General features: G+C 39.5%; 2 protein-coding genes across 3 annotated transcripts; one reads left to right on the forward strand and one right to left on the reverse strand.

Annotated features, from left to right (window-relative positions):
- Window positions 1–4972: 4972 nt before the first annotated feature.
- On the reverse strand, window positions 4973–9500 carry LOC106561018 (cytosolic 5'-nucleotidase 1A). Its single transcript, XM_014124566.2, has 6 exons — window positions 9185–9500; window positions 8940–9062; window positions 8648–8777; window positions 8408–8530; window positions 8050–8216; window positions 4973–5765 (listed from the first exon to the last, which is right to left on the reverse strand). The coding sequence occupies exons 1-6, from the start codon at window positions 9218–9220 to the stop codon at window positions 5493–5495; spliced, it is 852 nt and encodes a 283-aa protein (XP_013980041.1). The 5' UTR covers window positions 9221–9500; the 3' UTR covers window positions 4973–5492.
- A 1739-nt stretch (window positions 9501–11239) lies between these two features.
- Window positions 11240–20364, forward strand: LOC106561125 (synaptotagmin-1). Of its 2 annotated transcripts, XM_045688115.1 has the most exons (8): window positions 11240–11326; window positions 13516–13685; window positions 15258–15344; window positions 16284–16451; window positions 16587–16754; window positions 16936–17053; window positions 17358–17491; window positions 19471–20362. In XM_045688115.1, coding segments are annotated over exons 1-8 (1086 nt in total). In that variant the 5' UTR covers window positions 11240–11325; the 3' UTR covers window positions 19711–20362. The 2 variants fall into 2 exon arrangements, with proteins under 2 accessions (XP_045544071.1, XP_013980243.2); XM_014124768.2 differs by lacking the exon at window positions 11240–11326 and having other exon boundaries at window positions 13336–13685; window positions 19471–20364.
- Window positions 20365–20997: the final 633 nt, after the last annotated feature.

The raw sequence follows: 20997 nt of genomic DNA on the forward strand, positions 1-20997 counted from the left end.
GCACCACTACACCACTGCATAGGGCCGATGGAAAGACAGCAGTCACACACAGCATGATGTTAAGCAGTCCATACACTCGGATATAATAATGAGCCAGTGGGTCACAATCATAAGAATACAAAAACACAACCATTAAGCATTTCCCAATCGAAACGTACAACTATTACTTCTCATTGCAAAAAAACATTTCACATTTACCACACAAAGTAACCGGTGACCTACTTTGCAGATATGAAAAAGACATATTTACTGCAATGTCTATTCATTGTCCAAACGCACAAACTCTTTCCCACTCTATATTAGTATAGAAGTTTCAAATTAGTATACCTAATTCCCAAACATTCTAAGAATTTAAGAATAAAAAAAGTGTCATTTTTCCTGGGGGTGTATATAAACAGATTTTTTATAAGATCTAATGTTGCTAAAATGCTTTCAGTTCCACTTTAAATGCAACAATGTTTCACACACATGTTATTTTCAAAGAGATGGCTAACAGCAAGCCCGCTGCAATAAAAAAACTCAGTTCCGCTCACCAGATGATCACCTTCTTGTTGAAAGTTATTCTTGAAAAGGGAGAAGCTAACAAATTAGCAACATCATCCTCTTTGATAACACCTGCTGCAGCCGCTGCAAACTAGCCGACAACAAAAGCTAGCTAGCTAGCTGGAACGTGGGAAAACTATTGCTGTCTATTGCTATTGTGACCTGTTGCCTTTAAGAAGGCAGAAGTTTCCATAGGTTTTGTAAAAACAGTCCCACCCATTAAGTCAAAATATGATTGTTTGATTCCACTGTCACTCCAAAAAATTGCCCTAATACAGTTGAATGGCAGATGCCTTTATCTAGCTTCTGATGGCCTAGCCAATCGCTGATGTAGCTAGCTAGATGTATCTCCCCAGAGAACAGCAAAGAAAAATCCTGATTGGATCTTTTTTCTCTTTTTTCTCTTCAGTTTTAAAACCCTTTCCTTTCCAACAAAAACTGAAGAGATTAAATCACAAGGTCATTGAAAATAATAATATAATTATCATTCTTGTTATGTTACTGTAATCATTATTTTTATAAATCCTTAGGCCTTTTCTGAAGGGCTCATTGTTCCCCACTGTGTTTTGCTTATTAATCATTTGTAGAGTGGCTCTATTTTCCCTCAGCATTAATTTTTTCACTATTCTGACTGTCTAAAGCAGGGCTGCCCAACCCTCGTCCTGGAGATCTTACGTCCTGTGTGTTTTCAGTCCAACCCTAATTTAACACACCTGATTCTACTAATTAGCTGCTCAACAAGACCTTAACTAGCTGAATCAGATATACTAAATTAGGGTTGGACTGAAAACCTACAGGACAGTAGATCTACAGGAAGAGGGTTGGGCAGCCCTGGTCTAAAGAATCCATATGTTGTTCTGAAATATGAACACAAAAATACTGGACATTTTGAACTCTTATTATGTTGGTGATTTGACAAAATTTCAATCGTGGTTTTGAATTGGACTTGCATTTTTCTGGTCTCGGTCTTGACTCGGTCTCAATTTGCTCCGGTTCTGGTCTTGAATCGGTCTCGCTTTAGGTAGTCTTGAACATAACACTGGTAATATCACTGTTACCTAATGTCAAATTCCTTGCTCAAATCGGAACATAAAGTAGCCTAATATCCTCATAACATTGAATAAATGACATGTACAGTATGCATGTACCCAGGAAGAAAAGCACGTAGAGGGCATCTGGACTAATGACAATCCATATACTGTAGATGGGACTGAAGTGGAAGGGTCAAAGGAAATCACATTCATTTCCTCATGAAAACAGCCAACCATAGCACATCCTGATAAACATTGCTGTTGGTGCAACATTGCAGCTACACCCAATCAGCTGCAATTACTCTGAAAGAACACAATGTACACAGAAAGGCCAAATAACTGGGTGTTAAGTCTTTATTTGATTCATTCATATCTTCACATACAAAAACTTAAAAAATAGGTCATGTTTAAATAGGGAGATTCAACAGGGAAATGAACACAAATAAACTGGCACCAAACTAGTCATAGATTCAACTGACACACACAAAAAAAATAACTTTGAATACTGTGATAAAATCATTTAAAATAAATGATACCAGTGTGAGAGAAGTTCATTGTCTCCTTGCCTCATTTACAGGCCAAATATAATTTTACAAAGTTTGTTATTATAAAATAATACTTCTAAACCTATGAAAGCATAGTGCAATTAATCTCAGCAGCTAATTTACAGTACAATGACATTTGTACAGGCACGCACACACACTCACAGTTAAGAAGGTAAGAAAGAGCATCAGTGACATCTACAGATATACCAAAAATTAAGGATATACTGACAAGATAGTCTCTCCGCCCTAACAATGAAAGTCATTGTCCACAAAGCGGCACGGCGGGCTGCCTAGCTCCAACCTATCCTTTCTTTGGAATGGTGGATACATCTCATTATTGTAATCCTTTTTTGAATATTCGATGAGGTTGTTAACGTCAACCGCCTGTATTCAATGGAGAGAGATGCTACGCTACTAACCTCATACCATGAATATGCATAGCCTTCTCGAGACAACTTCAATATAAAGTGTTTGTTCTCAAAGTTGCCGGGATGTCACATGCCCTACTTATATCAGTACACTTGTAACAACTTAAGAATTACAAAACTTCTATTCAATCAAATAAACCCCATGTAGCAAATAAACCATATATTTTTTTGTTGAACAAATTCAACACTCTCATTGACCTCCATACAAAAACTCCTTGGTTGGTGGGCAAAACAATGAAAAAACGCCACCTGCTGGAGGGAGACAGATTTTCCGCTGAGTTGGGCCTCTATTCCCCTTCCTCTCTTGATCTACTAACAAGGTTGTATAGTAATGGTATGCTGCCCTCGACTGGTCAAAGTGAGTAGTACATTAAGTTTGTTCTACAAACTGCCTGTAATGTACTGTTGTTCTCAGTCAGAGGTGGTCCCGTGTGGCTCAGTTGGTAGAGCATGGTGTTTGCAACGCCAGGGTTGTGGGTTCAGTTCACACGGGGGACCAGTATGGGAAAAAAATGTATGAAATGTATGCATTCACTACTGTAAGTCACTCTGGATAAGAGCGTCTGCTAAATGACTAAAATGTAAATGTTAGACCCTTCAACTGATAGTGAAAGAGACAGTGGGGAGGCAGTTTCTCACAGTCAACCATGCACTGTGAAACAACAGGGAAATGACAGCTAGCGTTTAACAACAGTAAGCATCTAACTCCCTCTCACAGTTTACACGCGTGAATGGCATTAGAATCTCTAGAGGGTTGTGAAATGGGTATTCAAGGACCTACCTAAACGCAAAATAATTTTTACCCTCTTGAATATGGGAGATACAAGAAGGATGTGGACATCAGAATGTAAAAAAATAAAAGATTATTGGGTGATTCTAGAAATGTAATATGTCATCTGTTATGTCCTACTTTTCCATGGTTCCAGGGCACAGATTCAACAGCCTTCTGCAGAGCGTTGATCTCATCATAGGGGCTAAGGATCAGGGAGGTGCCAGTGCCCACCACGACCTCACAGCCACCTTTACACAGTGTACATCCCCAATGCTAATTCTGCCAATGACACTCAACTATTTAGTTAGGGAAACAGAATGTAGAGGAGCAGTTGATTTTAAGAAGTTTGATCATGCACATAAAGTTGATCTCTCAAGTGGGTGTGGGATGGGGGGTAAAAACAGAAGCCTTTAGTCTTTATATCAAGGAAACTAGAGAGACAAATTGCACTTTGTGGGCCACAGATACTGAGGTCTCCATTGGGAAAGAGGTATTCTGACGTCAATGGAACAGAAGAAAGATCATATTGTGATATAGGGTAGAGCTAAAGTGATCAGCAAAGAAGATGTTTTAAAACTATATAATCTGTCAGTGACAAAAATGTGTTTCTCCTCCATTTCAAACATACTGTGTATGTATCCTGGCTGAGATAAATAGTTACACTTCCAGTCCATAATACATTGAATAGTCTCTTCCCTCCTTGACATATGCGCTGGACTTGGTTTCATTGTATTTCCGATGAATCACTGCAATACAACAATAAATGTCTCATCCGTTTTATATGGTGTTTTCTGAACAAACTAGCTAAGACATGAAGTTACAATTCTCATGTTTATTCCTATCTTAGAAAAAAGGTGCTAAGAAGAACTATATAGGGTTCTTTGGTTTGTCCCCATAGGGCAGGGGTGTCAAACTAATTCCATGAGTTTCACACATGCCATAGGGGAACCCATTTTGGTGGTATGTAGAACCCTTTGCAGAGGGTTCTACCGAGAATCCTCTGTTTTGGTTTCTTCATAGAACCCCCTGTAAATTATTCTATATAGAACCCTCTATGAAGGGTTCTGCCTAGAACCCCCTATAAATGGTTCCCCTGAGAACCTTTTATCTTTGAAGGGTTGTTCGTAGAACCCTCTATGAACTGTTCCACCAGCCTTATTAGCCTTTATAATTAGACTTTTTATGACAATACGTTTCAAATATCATAATACATATATTTGAGGGCCTAGTTATACCCTAACACAGTGATGTTAGGAAACTCCTGGTTTCCAGGCTACATCAGGCCTGCAAGTCACATTATGCTGGCTAACAAAGTGATGTGTAATTCCTATTAGAATCCAGCCAGTGAGGACATCCAACAATTGGAATTAATCACCCTCAACCTGCATTCAGAATGACTACCAGTGTAAGGAAGATTGAGTAAGGACACTACCTAAATCATCTAAACTGGAAAAAAACATCTCATTAACGGGTGCAATAAATCCAACTACTAACAAATTGGATTATTTTAGAAAAATGTATGTTATTTATCTTTGTGTGTAGAATAATATTAATCAACAAATGAATGTACATGCAATAAGAAAGATATTGAAACAAACAATTCTGAAAATCAACCAGCAATAGAGTATGCTGGGAAATATAATAATGATGAGCCTGGTTTTGAGTGTTTTACTTTACACAGAGTAAATATGACAAAAGCACACTCAACTCTGGTTATGAACACCAACAGTGTGGTTCTTTTACACCTCTGAGTGTCAAGTTAATTTAACTCCTGAATCAACACTATACATGTTACAGTGAAACATCAACAGCCGGTTAACTTATTCCCTTTTATTCTCCTACTTTCAGCTTAATAAAATAACAGAAAATAATAAAAATAATAGAAAGACAGAAATCATGTCAAAAATAACCACTATGTCTACTATATACGTAAAATGATCAAGGGAATACCAGATGCATACACAAATATTCCCATATAGGTACAGTTTAAAACATTCTCAAACCTATGTTTTTACACATCAGATTACTCACTCCTGATGCTAAAGTTCAAACACTAATGCTCGGTCACTATTTAAAATATAAAATAGATAAAAAGCTTATTCAGATTCAGAAGGGTTCTATGTAAAACCCTTCTTACCTTCCAAATAATCTTTCTTGCATTCCAAAGATTCCATCATGACATTGCAGTGAACCCCTCCATGTGATACAGGCCATCGAGGCAGAGTATGTGAGGCCGTACCAAGTTAAGGATGGGGCTACGAGGGGCTCCGGCCAGGCAAAAGGCCTCATCCACAAGCAGTCCCCAGCCTCGTAGAGTCTTCAGGGCGCTGGCACACACATCCCTGGAGCTCCACACTGTCATCAGGCCGGTGCAGAGGGGGCTGCCCTCCAACCCAAACCTCCTCCTCATCTCTCCCATCAATACGGTAAACTCTTTCATGGAACCCTTGAGTACAAACAGCAATACTTTAGTGAAAGCGAGTAATTAATCCAACTCACATATAGTAAGTGCATTATCAATGGAAACCCATACAGTATTATATACTAGAGGTCGACCAATTAATCGGAATGGCCGATTAATCGTAATCGGTAATCAGTATTTTTGACCACCGATTTGCCGATTTTTGTAAAAAGTATTTTTAATATTTTTATTTTTTTTGTAACTTTTTTTATTATATATATATTTTTTAAATGTTATAATTTTTTATTTTTTTAAACCTTTATTTAACTAGGCAAGTCAGTTAAAGAACACATTCTTATTTTCAATGACGGCCTAGGAACGGTGGGTTAACTGCCTTGTTCAGGGGCAGAACGACAGATTTTTACCTTGTCAGCTTGGGGATGCAACCTTACGTTAACTAGCCCAACGCTCTAACCACCTGCTTTACGTTGCCAAGGTAAGTTGCTAGCTAGTATTAAACTTATCTTATAAAAAAACAATCAATCAATCATAAACACTAGTTAACTACACATGGTTGATGATATTACTAGTTTATCTAGCCTGTCCTGCTTTGCATATAATCGATGTGGTGCGCATTCGCTTAAAAGGACTGTCTTTGCTCCGACGTGTACCTAACCATAAACATCAATGTCTTTCTTAAAATCAATATACAAGTATATATTTTTAAACCTGCGTATTTAGTTAATATTGCCTGCTAACATGAATTTATTTTAACTAGGGAAAATGTGTCACTTCTCTTGCAAACAGAGTCAGGGTATATGCAGCAGTTTGGGCCGCCTGGCTTGTTGCGAACTGTGAAGACTATTTCTTCCTAACAAAGACAGCCGACTTCGCCAAACGGGGATGATTTAACAAAAGCGCATTTGCGAAAAAAAGCACAATCGTTGCACGACTGTACCTAAACATAAACATCAATGCCTTTCTTAAAATCAGTACACAGAAGTATATATTTTTAAACCTGCATATTTAGCTAAAAGAAATCCAGGTTAGCAGGCAATATTAACCAGGTGAAATTGTGTCAGTTCTCTTGCGTTCGTTGCACGCAAAATCAGGGTATAGAGAATCTGGCTCGTTGCGAACTAATTTGCCAGAATTTTACGGAACTATGAAATAACATTGTAGGTTGTGCAATGTAACAGGAATATTTAGACTTATGGATGCCACCTGTTAGATAAAATACGGAACGGTTCCGTATGTCACTGAAAGAATAATGTTTTCGAGATGATAGGTCATTAATATGGTCAAATCCGGAAACTAAGGTTTATTATATTATAGTTAAGTCTATGATTTGATATTTGATAGAGCAGTCTGACTGAGCGGTGGTAGGCAGCAGCAGGCTCGTAATAGTCAAAGATATATGGTTTAGAGAGAAATAACGCGTCATAATTCCTGTAATAACTTGCGGCTGAACTTGAAAGGGGTTCCTTCGTTATTTTACCGTTCATGTCTTCCATAGAGAATGTCTTGATCTACTTCAAATAAGGTCTGTGTTTTGTGCTTAAACCGCCTCGGCGTTTTGATACCCGTGTAAATCTCACTAGGTAACGTTTGTCAACATATTTTCATAAATCCACTCTACAAAAAAAATTATCTTCGCTTATATTGATCAGAGTTATATCCTATGGATATCTACACAGTTAGAAAATTGGCAAGGTGGTGTAAGCCTAAACCAAACACAGACCTTATTTTAAGTTTATCTAAAAATATCCTATGGAATAAATGAAGGAACCGCTTTTCAGATTTTGCTCGAAGGTGTCATGGGAATTATGACTCGCACTTTGGTAGTCAATTCTTACCATGCCCATTATTAAAATAGGATTTCCTGCATATAGAAATTACAGTTTTTGTTTTCAGCATTCATCACAGGTAACTTAAACTCTATTTTTATTATTCAAACAGTTGAGAGTATTTGTCTCCTAAGCAGACTCTTCAGTATCGTTGTCACTTCAGAGCTGTGTGTGTGTGTGTGTGTGTGTATGTATATATATATATATAAAAAAATCATAATAATAGTCGGCCGATTAATCGGCAGCGGCTTTTTTTGGCCCTCCAATAATCGGTGGCGAAAAATCATAATCGGTCGACCTCTTATTTACACTGCTAAAAATAAAAGTGCTTTGCAGTTCTATATAGAACCTTTTTGAAGGCCATATGAAGTGAACCTTTTTGAAGGCCATATGAAGTAAGCCTTTGAACCCGTTATGGTTCTATATAGTCATGTCTTCTAGAAGGGTAGGACAGGTATGTTGTTATACCACAACTACTGTACCTTTGCAGTTTTAAAGCCCTGCAGCTGGGTCTCGGTGAAGCCCTGTTCTCTTAGGCCAGGCAGCATCTCCTCTGAGGATCCAATCACGTCTCCTGAGAACACCACTTTGAGCTGATCCTCTGTCTGATGTGGGTCTGTCTGACGGTACAGTTGGGCTGCTGGAACACCTGACACAATGGCCAAAGAAACAGGGGAATGTAACAGTTGGGTTGAGAGACAGATATGTGTGTGTGTGTGTGTGTGTGTGTGTGTGTGTGTGAGAGTGAGGGCGGTATTTAATTAAAACCTTTACGATAACAAATGTTCACCAAATTAAGGTTTGTTTCTGAGTTAATGTAAGACTTCGAAAAAACCATACCTTTTTGTAAGGCCTTGCACACATCATTAGTATCCATTGATAGGAACAGTTTCACGTTGTTTGATTGCAGGCTCTCAATGGAATCCTCCTTGTTGCAGAAGCAAAATCTGCCAATATCAAGACCTTTTGGCAAATACAAGAAATACAAAACACAAAATAGTGATTCATCTTACATACAGTATCTTGCTGTGTACTCTCCAATACCCCAATTGTAGGCCTAATTCGGAGTGTATGCCATACCATAATGTTTTGCACTGGCAATGATCCGTGAGTGTTTTTCTTCGCTGTCATTGGACAGCAGAATCACATCAAACAGCAATGTCTCATCAGAGTTCATGGTCAGCAGTCTTTCATTCACTACCTGGATGGCCTGATGAGGATGAAAGCATGCAAAACCATAAAAATAGAGTAAGGCCAACTATATTTCTGTAAATACTAATTCCATTTCTATGTGCATAACACTTTTAAATGTCACTTCGTAATACTGCTACCTGTGCAGACATTATGGGTGCTTAAAACAACGATTATTCACCTTCATGAAAGAAAAAGCATCTCCCTTTCTCAAAGGTTCTGTTGCTCCATGGACTTGCTCAACTTCTGGGTCAAAAATTGCATCTGATGACACTGCAACAACCACAGCCTGAGCTGCGTCTCTCTAGAGACAGACATAAACATTCAACGGCAGTGCTCAAACATAGACGTATATAAGTCGTTTTTCTGTTGACTATTATGAAAATACAGTTCTGCCGCAGGATATGTGACATGACGTTGTCTCACCTGCTTGACATCCGGGTTGCGCACCATTAAATCCATCCTGCTTGATAAAGCAGTTTGAAAGATAATAGTTTGAAAAATAATAACGCAAGCAATCTCCAAACTCTAAAGTTTCTTAACCATGAAAACGAAAGTACAAAGCCAATTTACTTTCAGGAATACTTTAGAAGGCATTTGTTCTTGCAAAATGGTCTATTTGAATAGGCTATAATGACAAACTTCAACATATGTTGAACAGATTATGCAGAATAAAGAACCATTTGAAACTAGTAGCCTTCCTGTGAGCGAGTTCCTAAACGAGTGCCGTAAAATTGCCCTCCCTTTCTACAGTGTTTTTCGTAAAAAAACTCTCAGATACTTATCCAATACTGCCACCCGCTGTACAGGAGTAGTAGGACTAGCAGAACTCCACAGAACTTCGCAAATTATGAGATGATGTTATTTATTTGTCATGGCAACCATATTTATAAATTGCATATTTATGAAACCAAGAGGACTTCAAAACTTGCAGTATAAATACAAAGTAGTCAGATGAGTCCATCAATAGAGCACGTTTGTAATTTGAATACAAGAGAGTAATGAGATAAATATAAATAGTTAATGAGATGATAGGAGAGGTGACTCTTCACTCATGGAGGGACGGTTGTCACTTTGCACAGTGGTGTAACAGAACCATTTTTTATGCTACTTCATATGTAAATGAAAATGCTTCTGTTTACTCTTGCTTTTCCTCCAAGATGTTATTTGATACTCTACTGTAGAAGGCGTATACCCCATGTGTATAAAACATTTCCAGACTACTGTACTATCTCCTAGCCAATCGAATGTCTCTCCTCTTCTAATCCTGATGGAGCCAAGCATTCCAATGTTGTACGTGTTCCCTGACACACAAGCACACGCATGCGCGCACTGTATGGTGTCACTGTGTGTACATGAGTTGTTGTAGTCACTGCCTCTGTTAAATGTGTTAGGGTATAAATCAAAGTTTCCTACAGTGGAGGCTGGTGGGAGGAGCTATAGGAGGACCGGCTCATTGTAATGGCTGGAATAGAATAAATGGAACGGAATCGAACACGGGTTTTGATATGTTTGACGTGTTTGATACCGTTCCGTTGATTCCATTCCAGTCATTACAATGAGCCCGTCCTCCTATAGCTCATCCCATCAGCCTCCACTGGCTTCCTACCATACCTATCTACAAGTTGTAACGAAATAAAGGGAAGCGATTACAGTTACATTTACGTCATTTAGCAGACGCTCTTATCCAGAACGACTTACAAATTGGTGCATTCACCTTATGATATCCAGTGGAACAACCACTTTACAATAGTACATCTATATCTATTTTTTATTTTTATTTATTTATTTATTTTTGATTGGGATCAGCACACATCATTGGTTTGTTCTGTAAACAAACTTATATGTTATCATTGCACAAAAAGGTAAGTCAAGCAATATACCAGTGCAATATTTACACATTTAAAAGAAACCCACTCAAGCCTCTCCAAAATGTGCTTATCACGTGACTGTCTAAAATACATGTTTTTTTTAGAGTAATATAGTCAAAACCATGGGTGGTTCATTCTGGAAATGTCTTTGTTGTGTTACTTATTAGGTATACTGACACATGCATCAACTCTGTCAATAGATAACCTAAATGTGTGTTTGTAAAGTGTAAACTCTGTATGGCTGAAGATTGAGTACTTGAACACTACAGAAAGATGTGTGTAAACCAGAATACACCGCTTATTGTGTTGTTTTATACTAGTAATACGCACCTGTAACATAGGTTACTCAAAAATTGTATTCTAAATGATACTGTAGTTGGAACAATATTAAAGGCTACAGCCTAACTAAGTTGGCCTTTATCTACTTAGCAATGAACTATGCAAAATGCATAATGGTATAATATTTATCTTCCCCATGCGATCACGTCTTCTTCTCACTGATCAACACTTCATACAGAACGCTTATGGGCTGATCCAGCCACTTTCAGACTTTCAGGGCAAAGTGACTTCCTTCCCCTCATTTGTTGTTATCCTGTAACTCCCTTTTGCTGGAGAACTGCATGGATGAAGGATAGAGTAATACAGTCTTCAAGTAGGCTACAGTAATAAGGATACAAACTACACTGGTACTGAAACAGTGAGTGTTAACTCTGTGCTTACATATTCGTTTTCCTATATTGTAAAACTTGATTCTGTCAGAATATAGGTATCTATTGATTAGGTTTTTTTGAACTATTGTATGGTTGTTGGTTGTGTTCATGGGAACAACGACTCAAGCTCTTGTGAGACAAACTCTTGTGGTACTTTCTTTCAACTTTTGTTCTAACGCTCAAATTATGTGAACTGTATTTACTACACAGCAAATTCTCCAGGGTTAAATAAACACTGAGAGTATTACATTTAACACTGTTCCAGTGTCTATATGGGTCCACACTTTTCAGTGTTAAATTAACACACTGCTTAGTTTAAAGCCTTATTTGCATATTTCCCAAAGTGCTTTTCAATGAATTGTAGAGTTACCACCCGTGACTGTATTGCTACTGACAGAGACATGGTTGCTGCATTCATTCATTTTCAGTTGTGTGGACTTCACCAAGTGAGATCCTAAGTGAATATGAAGTTATCATTAAAATGTAATTATTTAAAACAATCTAATATGTATTTCATAAGGCCTTATTTTGAGGGCCTAGTTTTAACTTAATACAGTGGCCTCAAACTCATGGTTTACAGTCCACATCAGGTCAGCAAGTCACATTATGCTGGCCAGTGTGGGGATATCCAACATTTTGAAAATTTATTCACCCACAACCTGCATTCAGAATGATTGCCAGGGTCAGGAAGACTAAGATATGAGACTACCTAAAGCATCTAAACTGGAACAACCATTTTAGTAATGGTGCAATAAATTAAGTAACACATTGGATTATTATTAATCAATCTATGTCCCTGCAAAAACATAGATATTGAAACAAACAATTCGAAAAATCAACCTACAAAAGAGCATTCTGGGATATATGATACTGATGGGTGTGGTTTTGGTTCAACACTGGTTGTTAACACCAATGAATGTTAATTTAACACTTACATAGTTAATTTAACTCCTGAATCAACTCTAGAAATGTTACACTGAAAAATCAACACTAGGTAATACTGGCCAATTTGCTGTGTACATGTAAAGAAAAGTAATCCCCTGTGCTATGGCCATTTTGTCTCAAATTATCAGGGTGTGCAGCACACCCTCTTTTAATGGGCTACTGCCTGTGTGGAGCTGTCAGCACTCAACTCTGCAGTTGTTTAACAATGGTTATGGCTAAGTATCCGCTCTCTGTCATGGCAACCAAGTTTTTGCAAGCAGAGGCACAATGTTTTTAAAGAATGGATGTTAAGAAAGAATGGGTGGGGGGTATAACATGAGTTTGAAAATAGTTTCAACATCAAAGCTATGAAAATGATTAGTGCTTTATTTAACCAGAAGAGGCTGCTGTGGAGCAACAGTACAGTAACTGTGTTAAAGGAGCAGTTGCTGTCAGCAGACACAGTAACAACCTGAGCTATGAATTACCCAAATTGCTTTTCCTCATTGCCTGTTTTTGCTGTTTCCTCTTGATTCTGGGTCTCAGCTATTCACACTATACATACACCATGTTTCCTAAAACCCCATTAGCAAACGGCAAAATAACCCCTACCACTACTTAATAACAAAACTACTGCCAGCCCCACTAACGCCAGCCCCACTAACGCCCACTAACGGCGTTTATAGACCAGCTGCTGCACAAGATTCACTAAGTAACCACCTAACTGCCGCACCTCTTCCACCACACCTCTCCCTCATCTATCTTTCCACCCCCTCTCTTCTTCTGACCCCCCCCCCCCACCCCCCACCCCACACACACACACACACTCTCATGAGTGGGCACCCCTACACTGCCCCCCATCTGTCCCACTTTCAACAGACATAGCCGAGTAGAGCTGCCTGCCTGCCTGGGCACCTGTTTCTATGTGACATATCTAATTCCAAATTCCACTCCAAGCGCACATTTCTTAGCTCTCAATTTTCACTTGTTATATATGTTCATATCTCCTGCTGGCTGCGCTCTTTGCTGCATGATTCAGATGTGTGAGATTACTTGACTACACTGACTCTCAGGACTCGGCAGCTAGGGGCTGCTGCTGTCAAATAAATGCAAGGCAAATGTTTTCAAATAGCTCTCCATTTCAGCTTGTTACAAGTTTATTTCTCCTTAATCTTGCTGGCTGTGCTCTTGCCTCATGCTTCAGAAGTGTGTCATAATGAGACAAACTGCTGTCTTTTTCTATCTCACGCAGTGCCAAGATGGGCCATTTACACCATCTTTGCCGTCATCATCTTGCTGTTTTTGGTGTGTATTATTTGGGTCTTTGTGAAATACTGCTGCAAGAGCAAGAAAAAGAGAAAGAACAAGCCGGACCATCAGATCAATCTACAAGGGGTGACTGGTTCCACGACTACATCGCTAGTAAGTAAAGGTGGTAGTACTAGCTTGGTCTTCGTGGGATAACTCAGAGCGTCTGCTCCATTCTATCCATTTCTTGTTGCTTGGATTGGTCGCCGTTGTGGAGGAGTGAAGTAGAGGTGTAGCCTTAGCTCCTTATGTACAGTACCAGTCAAATGTTTGGACACACCTACTCATTCAAGGGTTTCTCTTAATTTATTTTCACTATTTTCTACATTGTAGAATAATAGTGAAGACATCAAAACTATGAAATAACACACATGGAATCATGTTCTATCCAAAAAAGAGTTAAACAAATAAAAAAATATTTTAGATTTTAGATTCTTCAAAGTATCCACCCTTTGTCTTGATGACAGCTTTGCACACTCTTGGCATTCTCTCAAACAGCTTCATGAGGAATGCTTTTTCAACAGCCTTGAAGGAGTTCCCACATATGCTGAACACTTGTTAGTTGCTTTTCCTTCAATCTGCGGTCCAACTCATCCTAAAGCAATTGTGTTGAGGTTGGGTGATTGTGGAGACCAGGTCATCTAATGCTACACCATCACTCTCCTTCTTGGTCAAATAGCCCTTACACAGCCTGGAGGTGTGTTTTAGGTCATTGTCCTGTTGAAAACAAACAATAGTCCCACTAAGCGCAAACCAGATGGAATGGAGTATCGCTGCAGAATGCTGTGGTAGCCATGCTAGTTAAGTGTGCCTTAAATTCTAATTAAATCACAGACAGTGTCAGCAGCAAAGCACCACCACACCATCACACCTCCTCCTCCATGCATGGTGGGAACCACACTTGCGGACATCATCCAAAAATCTCCAATTTATATTTATCAGACCAAAGGACAGATTACCATCGCTCTAATGTCCATTGGTCGTGTTTATTGGCCCAAGCAAGTCTCTTCTTCTTATTGGTGTCCTTTATTAGTTGTTTCTTTGCAGCAATTCCTGTGGCGGTCCTCATGAGAGCCAGTTTCATCGTAGCGCTTGACGGTCTTTGCGACTGACTTTCATGTCTTAAAGTAATGATAGACAGTCATTTCTCTTTGCTTATTTGAGCTGTTCTTGCCATAATATGGACTTGGTATTTTACCAAATAGGGCTATCTTCTTTATACCACCCCTACCTTGTCACAACACAACTGATTGGCTCAAGTGCATTAAGAAGGAAAGAAATTCCACAAATTCCCTTTAAAAAGGCACACCTGTTAATTGAAATGCATTCCAGGTGACTACCTCATGAAGCTGGTTCAGAGAATGCCAAGAGTGTGCTAAGCTGTCATCAAGGCAAAGGGTGGCTACTTTGAAGAATCTCAAATATAAAATATATTTAGATTTGTTTAAGTCTTACTACATGATTTTGCTTACTACATTATTCCCTATATGTTATTTCATAGTTTTGATGTCTTCACTTTTATTCTACGATGTAGGAAACAGGACAAATAAAGAAAATCCCTTGAATGCGTAGGTGTATCCAAACTTTTGACTGTATGTTAGGATGGGCCACTGCTTGAGGGATTGATTGTGTAGCCAATGAATGTGATTGGCTGGTTCACGCTATGACAGTGTTCTTGATGGGCAGGTCCAACCTGGCTCAGATGATGCAAACTACGGCTCAGCTAAAAACCGTGGAAGACTACTCTACTCTTTGGAATACAAGGCACAAGAGGTTAGTTCGTTTTTTGAACTTGTAACTTTATCAAAACCCTGTAGCCACCACAAGCCAACATCTCATTCCAAAATCATGGGCAATAATTTGGACTTGGTCCCCACTTTTCTGCTATTTTCTGCTATAACAGCCTTCGCTCTTCTGGGAAGGCTTTCCACTAGATGTTGGAACATTGCTGCGGGAACTTGCTTCCATTTAGCCACAAGCGCATTAGTGAGGTCCAGCCAACGCTTGGCATTGCGCATCGTGATCTTAGGCTTGTGTGCGGCTTCTGGCCATGGAAACCCATTTCATGAAGCTCCTGATGAACAGTTCATGTGCTGAGTTGCTTCCAGAGGCAGTTTGGAAGTCGGTAGTGAGTGTTGCAACCGAGGACAGACAATCTTTATGCACTACGCACTTCAGCACTCAGCTGTCCCGTTCTATGAGCTTGTGTGGCCTACCACTTCAACGGCTAACCCTTTGTTGCTCCTAGAGGTTTCCACTTCACAATAACAGTATTTACAATTGACCAGGGCAGCCGTAGCAGGGCAGAAATTTGACGAACTGGCTTGTTGGAAAGTAGCCTCCTATGACGGTGCCACGTTGAAAGTCACTGAGCTCTACAATAAGGCCATTTTACTGCCAATGTTTGTCTATGGAGATTGCATGGCTTTGTGTTAGATTTTATACACCTGCCAGCAACAAGTGTGGCTGAAATAGCCAAATCCACTAATTTGAAGGGGTTTCCACATACGTTTTTATATACAGTATATTATATGAATTATTACACATTACAAGAGAGAAATGTCTGATTTTTCAAAATGTCACTTAAGTATACTTCAGTGTCTTTATTTTTATACCATACAACAGTTGGAATTACAGTGATCTTGCATGTGTGTGTGGCCCTTTATCTTCCCTACTGTCTTTGACTGTCCTGCCATCTCTCATCCCCTGCAGCTGACAGTGGGGATTAAACAGGCTGCAGCACTGCCAGCTATGGACCTGGGAGGCACCTCTGACCCCTATGTTAAAGTCTACATCACCCCCAACAAGTCAAAGACATTCGAGACTAAGGTCTACAGGAAAACCCTCAACCCTGTTTTCAATGAACACTTCACATTTGAGGTATTAGATTGATATTCCTATTGTATGTTTTATATGTTTGAGAGCTTTTTAGCCAGGCTATTGTTTCATATACAGTGTTAGTGAGTCTGTGTCTCTGCCCCACTCTTCAATCTCATCTGACTGTCTTGTGTCCAGATTGACAAAGCTGAGCTCAATGAGTCCACTGTAGTCATGAAGGTGTTCGACTTCGATAGGTTCTCCAAACATGACGTCATCGGGGAGCTGAGGCTGCAGCTCGGAACCAACGACTGGAATCATGTGATCGAGGAGTGGAAAAACCTTAGTGAACCCTCAAAGTCTGAGGTTAGGATGTGACTTGATTTTTGGACCGGTCATAATGCTGATACAAGAACAGGAAGCAAAATAATTGTAGTCTACCTCTTTAGTCTACCTCTACCTAATTTTCATTTAGATACTATTGGCCTACATACTGTACTTCCAACTGATTGTTCATGTCGTTTCTGGTTACCTTCTGCGATTACAGGATATAATTCTGGGGGAGATCTGCTTCTCATTGCGTTACGTCCCGACCACCAGCAAACTGACTGTTGTCATCCTGGAAGCCAAGAACCTAAAGAGTATGGATTTAGGGGGCTCATCAGGTAGGTCCAAGCCCTGGCTCTCCGAGAGGAAGACTGAATGGTTGTTATTGTGAAGAGGCTAGTTATGATTAGCCTGGAATCCAGAACGGTTTTGTGCTGAAATTCCACTCCTTGTACAAAGTGTCACATGCCAAACATATGACATGGAGTAACAAGGAGTGGACTGTTACAAAACAGGTCTGGATTCCAGGCTAAGTTATGAATATTACAAATAATACTACAGGATTATTGTGGCCAGTTTAGATTATTACAAATAATACCGGATGCTAAAACTACATTCTACTGTCATTCATGTACACTGTAGATCCCTATGTAAAAGTGCAGCTAGCTCTGGACAAGAAGAAGTGGAAGAGAAAGAAGACATCTGTTAAAAAGTCCACACAAAATCCCTACTTCAACGAATCTTTTACATTTGTGGTGTCATTTGAACAAATTCAAGTAAGTATGATCGTATCTCAGAATATGGCTAAGATGAGGCATTTTTGGCTCTCCAGACAGTTTCAAGCTCAGCTGCCTGCATGTTATGGAGCTCCAGAAAAGAAGCCATCCCTTTCACAATCCATTGTTATATTTTGTCTAAAGTAATTTAAATCATCAATCTGCGATTTGTATATCAATTTTTACTATTTTTAAAGAATGCACAGTACGAAGCTGTAAGTTATATTTAACGAAACTGTAATTTATACGGTAATTTATGGTATTATCAACAGTTAGATACTCAGAAACGTTTTACTGAAGCATACTGTAAATGATGGTGCATTGTGGGAAAATGCTGTAGGCAGGGAAATAATTGCTGTATTTAGAATGGAATTCCATTCCACCCCATAGAATACAGTACTGTACTGTACCTTTGGAGCAGCAAAAACCTTTTGACCACTAGTGGGTGCATGGTATTGTTGTTTCTGGCTCATTATTATATTTTGAGTTGTGCCTTGTAAGAAGCTAACCTCTTGCACCCATGAGTGAGAATGTTGTACCAATTCAACTCCTATGCGGTTATAGTGCCCCATCAATTTAAAATGTATAGGGGTCAGATTGGAGTGGCAGCAAGTCTTAAACCTTAAAGGGGGCTGAACTTCTTGTTTTAGCCTTGGTTTCAATTCTCCTCATTATGTAATTTGGCTGAGTACAAGATTTGTGTCTTGGAGGAGTGCTTTGATATGTGTATCTCTGATGTGGGTATCTCATAGAAGCGTTTGTTCTTTCACTCTGCAAAACAGTACACAGTTACAGTCACTCACATTTCTAGATAACTTGAAACAGTATAACCAGGTCTTGTCTTTGGAAGTAGCCTAGACTAGCTAGCAAGCTAGCCAACTTCTTTCGCCAAATAGCTTTAGCCGGCTGGTGTGCGACCTGTGGCAAAATTGGTTTGACTTTGGATTGTCTATCTGTGGGGATAGTTAGGGACCGTCAATGAACTACACAATGTAAATATGACATTTTCATGTTGCACATCTTTTAGTTGTCTCGTTAAATGCTTTCAATATTTGTATATGAATTTCAGCAGTTTATAATTGGTTTGTTGTTTTTAAGTCATTGAAATTTGGAGCATTTGACATTTTAAAATATTGTCCCCTGTACATTGTGCAATTGACTGATCGTCCCTAACACAGGAGGTTGGTAGTACCTTAATTGGGGAGGACGGGCTCATAGTAATGACTGGAATGGAGCCAATGGAATTGTATCGAACTCATCAAACACATGGTTTCCATGTGTTTGATACCATTCCATTCACTCCATTCCAGCCATTATTATGAGCAGTCCTCCCATCAACAGCCTCCTGTGGTCCTTAACTTGCCCATAGGGATATTGAATGTCAAACCAAATTGACCATGGGCATTCATGATCGGGTCCGGTGCAGCTGCGCTCCGAATTGATGATTACTTAGGTGCTGCCAGCTGTGGGCATGTGGGCATGATTGAAATAAATTAAACCCAAGGAAAACACCACTGAATAACGTAAGGTGACATTTAGTTTTTCCTGTCGTAACACATCGTGGTTTGACAGGTACCCTTCATTCCGTGAAGAAAAAGAAACGCACACCTATTAAGGCGAGGTGCTGGCTAGCGGAGTAGAAAACTTGAAAATAAGGGAGAGCCGCACACCCTAGGAGCTCAGATGCAAAAATGTAATGTCCAACATTTCGACAGCTTGATTTAATTGTAAACAAACACTGTATAGCATCAAAGCATGGTTAAACTATCATTTTGATATAATGGATGGTCAGTCCTTGCATCCATAGCTCTGTCTATACATTTGAGAGTGGTTATATTTTTTCAACCCCATTCCTCAGCTGTTTACCAAAACCAATATTGTTTGTACTGCAGATTGCCCCTTTAAACAAAAAGGTGATGGGACCTCCTCTGTAGTACAGTTTTCAGTGACTGTTGTCTGCTGTTGCTTCCTCCCTCCAGAGGCTTCAGCTGGTGATTTCCGTGTGGGACCATGACAAGTTTACCAGGAACGATGCTATTGGGAAGATCTTCCTGGGTTGTGATGCTACGGGGAACCAGCAGAGGCACTGGGCAGACATGCTGTCCAACCCCCGTAAGCCTGTGGCCCAGTGGCACAACCTGTTTTCCAGTGAACAAGTGGACTCCATCCTCGAACTCAAACACTCAGTCAGGATCCCCTTCATTAATAAGAACTTTTGAGAAAACTTAAGACTTGCTTGCCAGACTCATGGCACTCCAGCGACTGTGGGAAGAGGCTAGAAATAACCCACTTCCGTCCTCTACTTCATTTAGCTAATAGCAGCTTGGAGGCTCTAGCACTTTTAAACGCTGATAAAATATTCCAATATGGATTGAAATAGTTGCAATTTTTATAGACATTTTATGAAATACATACGTGATAGGTCCAGTTAACAATAGGAAAATAATCTAACTATTTTCTATGTAGCCCATTGTTTATTGGTTTTATACTCAAGTATAGTATAGTATAGCATTAAAGTCAAACTTGAATGCTGCACAGACAGTATGACTAGCGTACAAAAAGACTCCATGGCCTGGGAGAGCATACTGTAGGCCCACCCACTTGGGAGCCAGGCACACACACTGGGAAGTCAGGCCCAGCCAATCAGATTGAGTTTTTCCCCACAAAAGGGCTTTAACAATTCATCAGCTGTCCGGGTGGCTGGTCTCAGATGATCCCGCAGGTAAAGAAGCCGAATGTGGAGGTCCTGGGCTTGCGCGTTACATGTGGTCTGCGGTTGTGAGGCCAGTTGAATGTACCGCCAAATTCTTGAAAACAACGTTGGAGGCGACTTATGGTAGAGCAATTTACATTCAATTCTCTGGCAACAGCTCTGGTGGACATTCCTGCAGTCAGCATGTCAATTACACACTCCGTCAAATTTTGTGGCATTGTGTTATGTGACAAAACTGCACATTTTAGAGTGGCTTTTATTGTCCCCAGCACAAGGTGCAGCTGTTTAATCAGCTTCTTGATATGCCACACTTGTCAGGTAGATGGATTATCTTGGCAAAGGAGAAATTATCACCAACAGGGATGTAAACAAATGTGTGCACAAAATTTGAGATAAATCTTTTATTTCAGCTCATGAAACAATTTGTAAGGCGCTCTGGATAAGAGCGTCTGCTAAATGACTTAAATGTAAATGTAAATGTAAACGGACAAATACTTTACATGTTGTGTTTATATTTTTGTTCAGTATATTTGTCTCAATTGTAGAACAAATGTCATAGTGTCTGCCTCAAGTTATTCAACAAACACTGCCCCTATATGGAAATAGTCTAATACTCTTAATTGATGGAAATATGCAATAAATCCATGTATGGCTTCTCATTTCCGCAAGCGTCTAATTGACTGTGTCTGATTGAATTTCAGGTGATAATATCATGTGGCTTACCATGGCTCAATTAACCTGAGTTCAGCAGCCTCCTGTCTCCCAAGTGACACAGAGTTGGGACAGTGGGAAA

The sequence above is a fragment of the Salmo salar genome, chromosome ssa10 (genome assembly GCF_905237065.1).
Source record: "Salmo salar chromosome ssa10, Ssal_v3.1, whole genome shotgun sequence".
Lineage (NCBI taxonomy): Eukaryota > Metazoa > Chordata > Actinopteri > Salmoniformes > Salmonidae > Salmo > Salmo salar.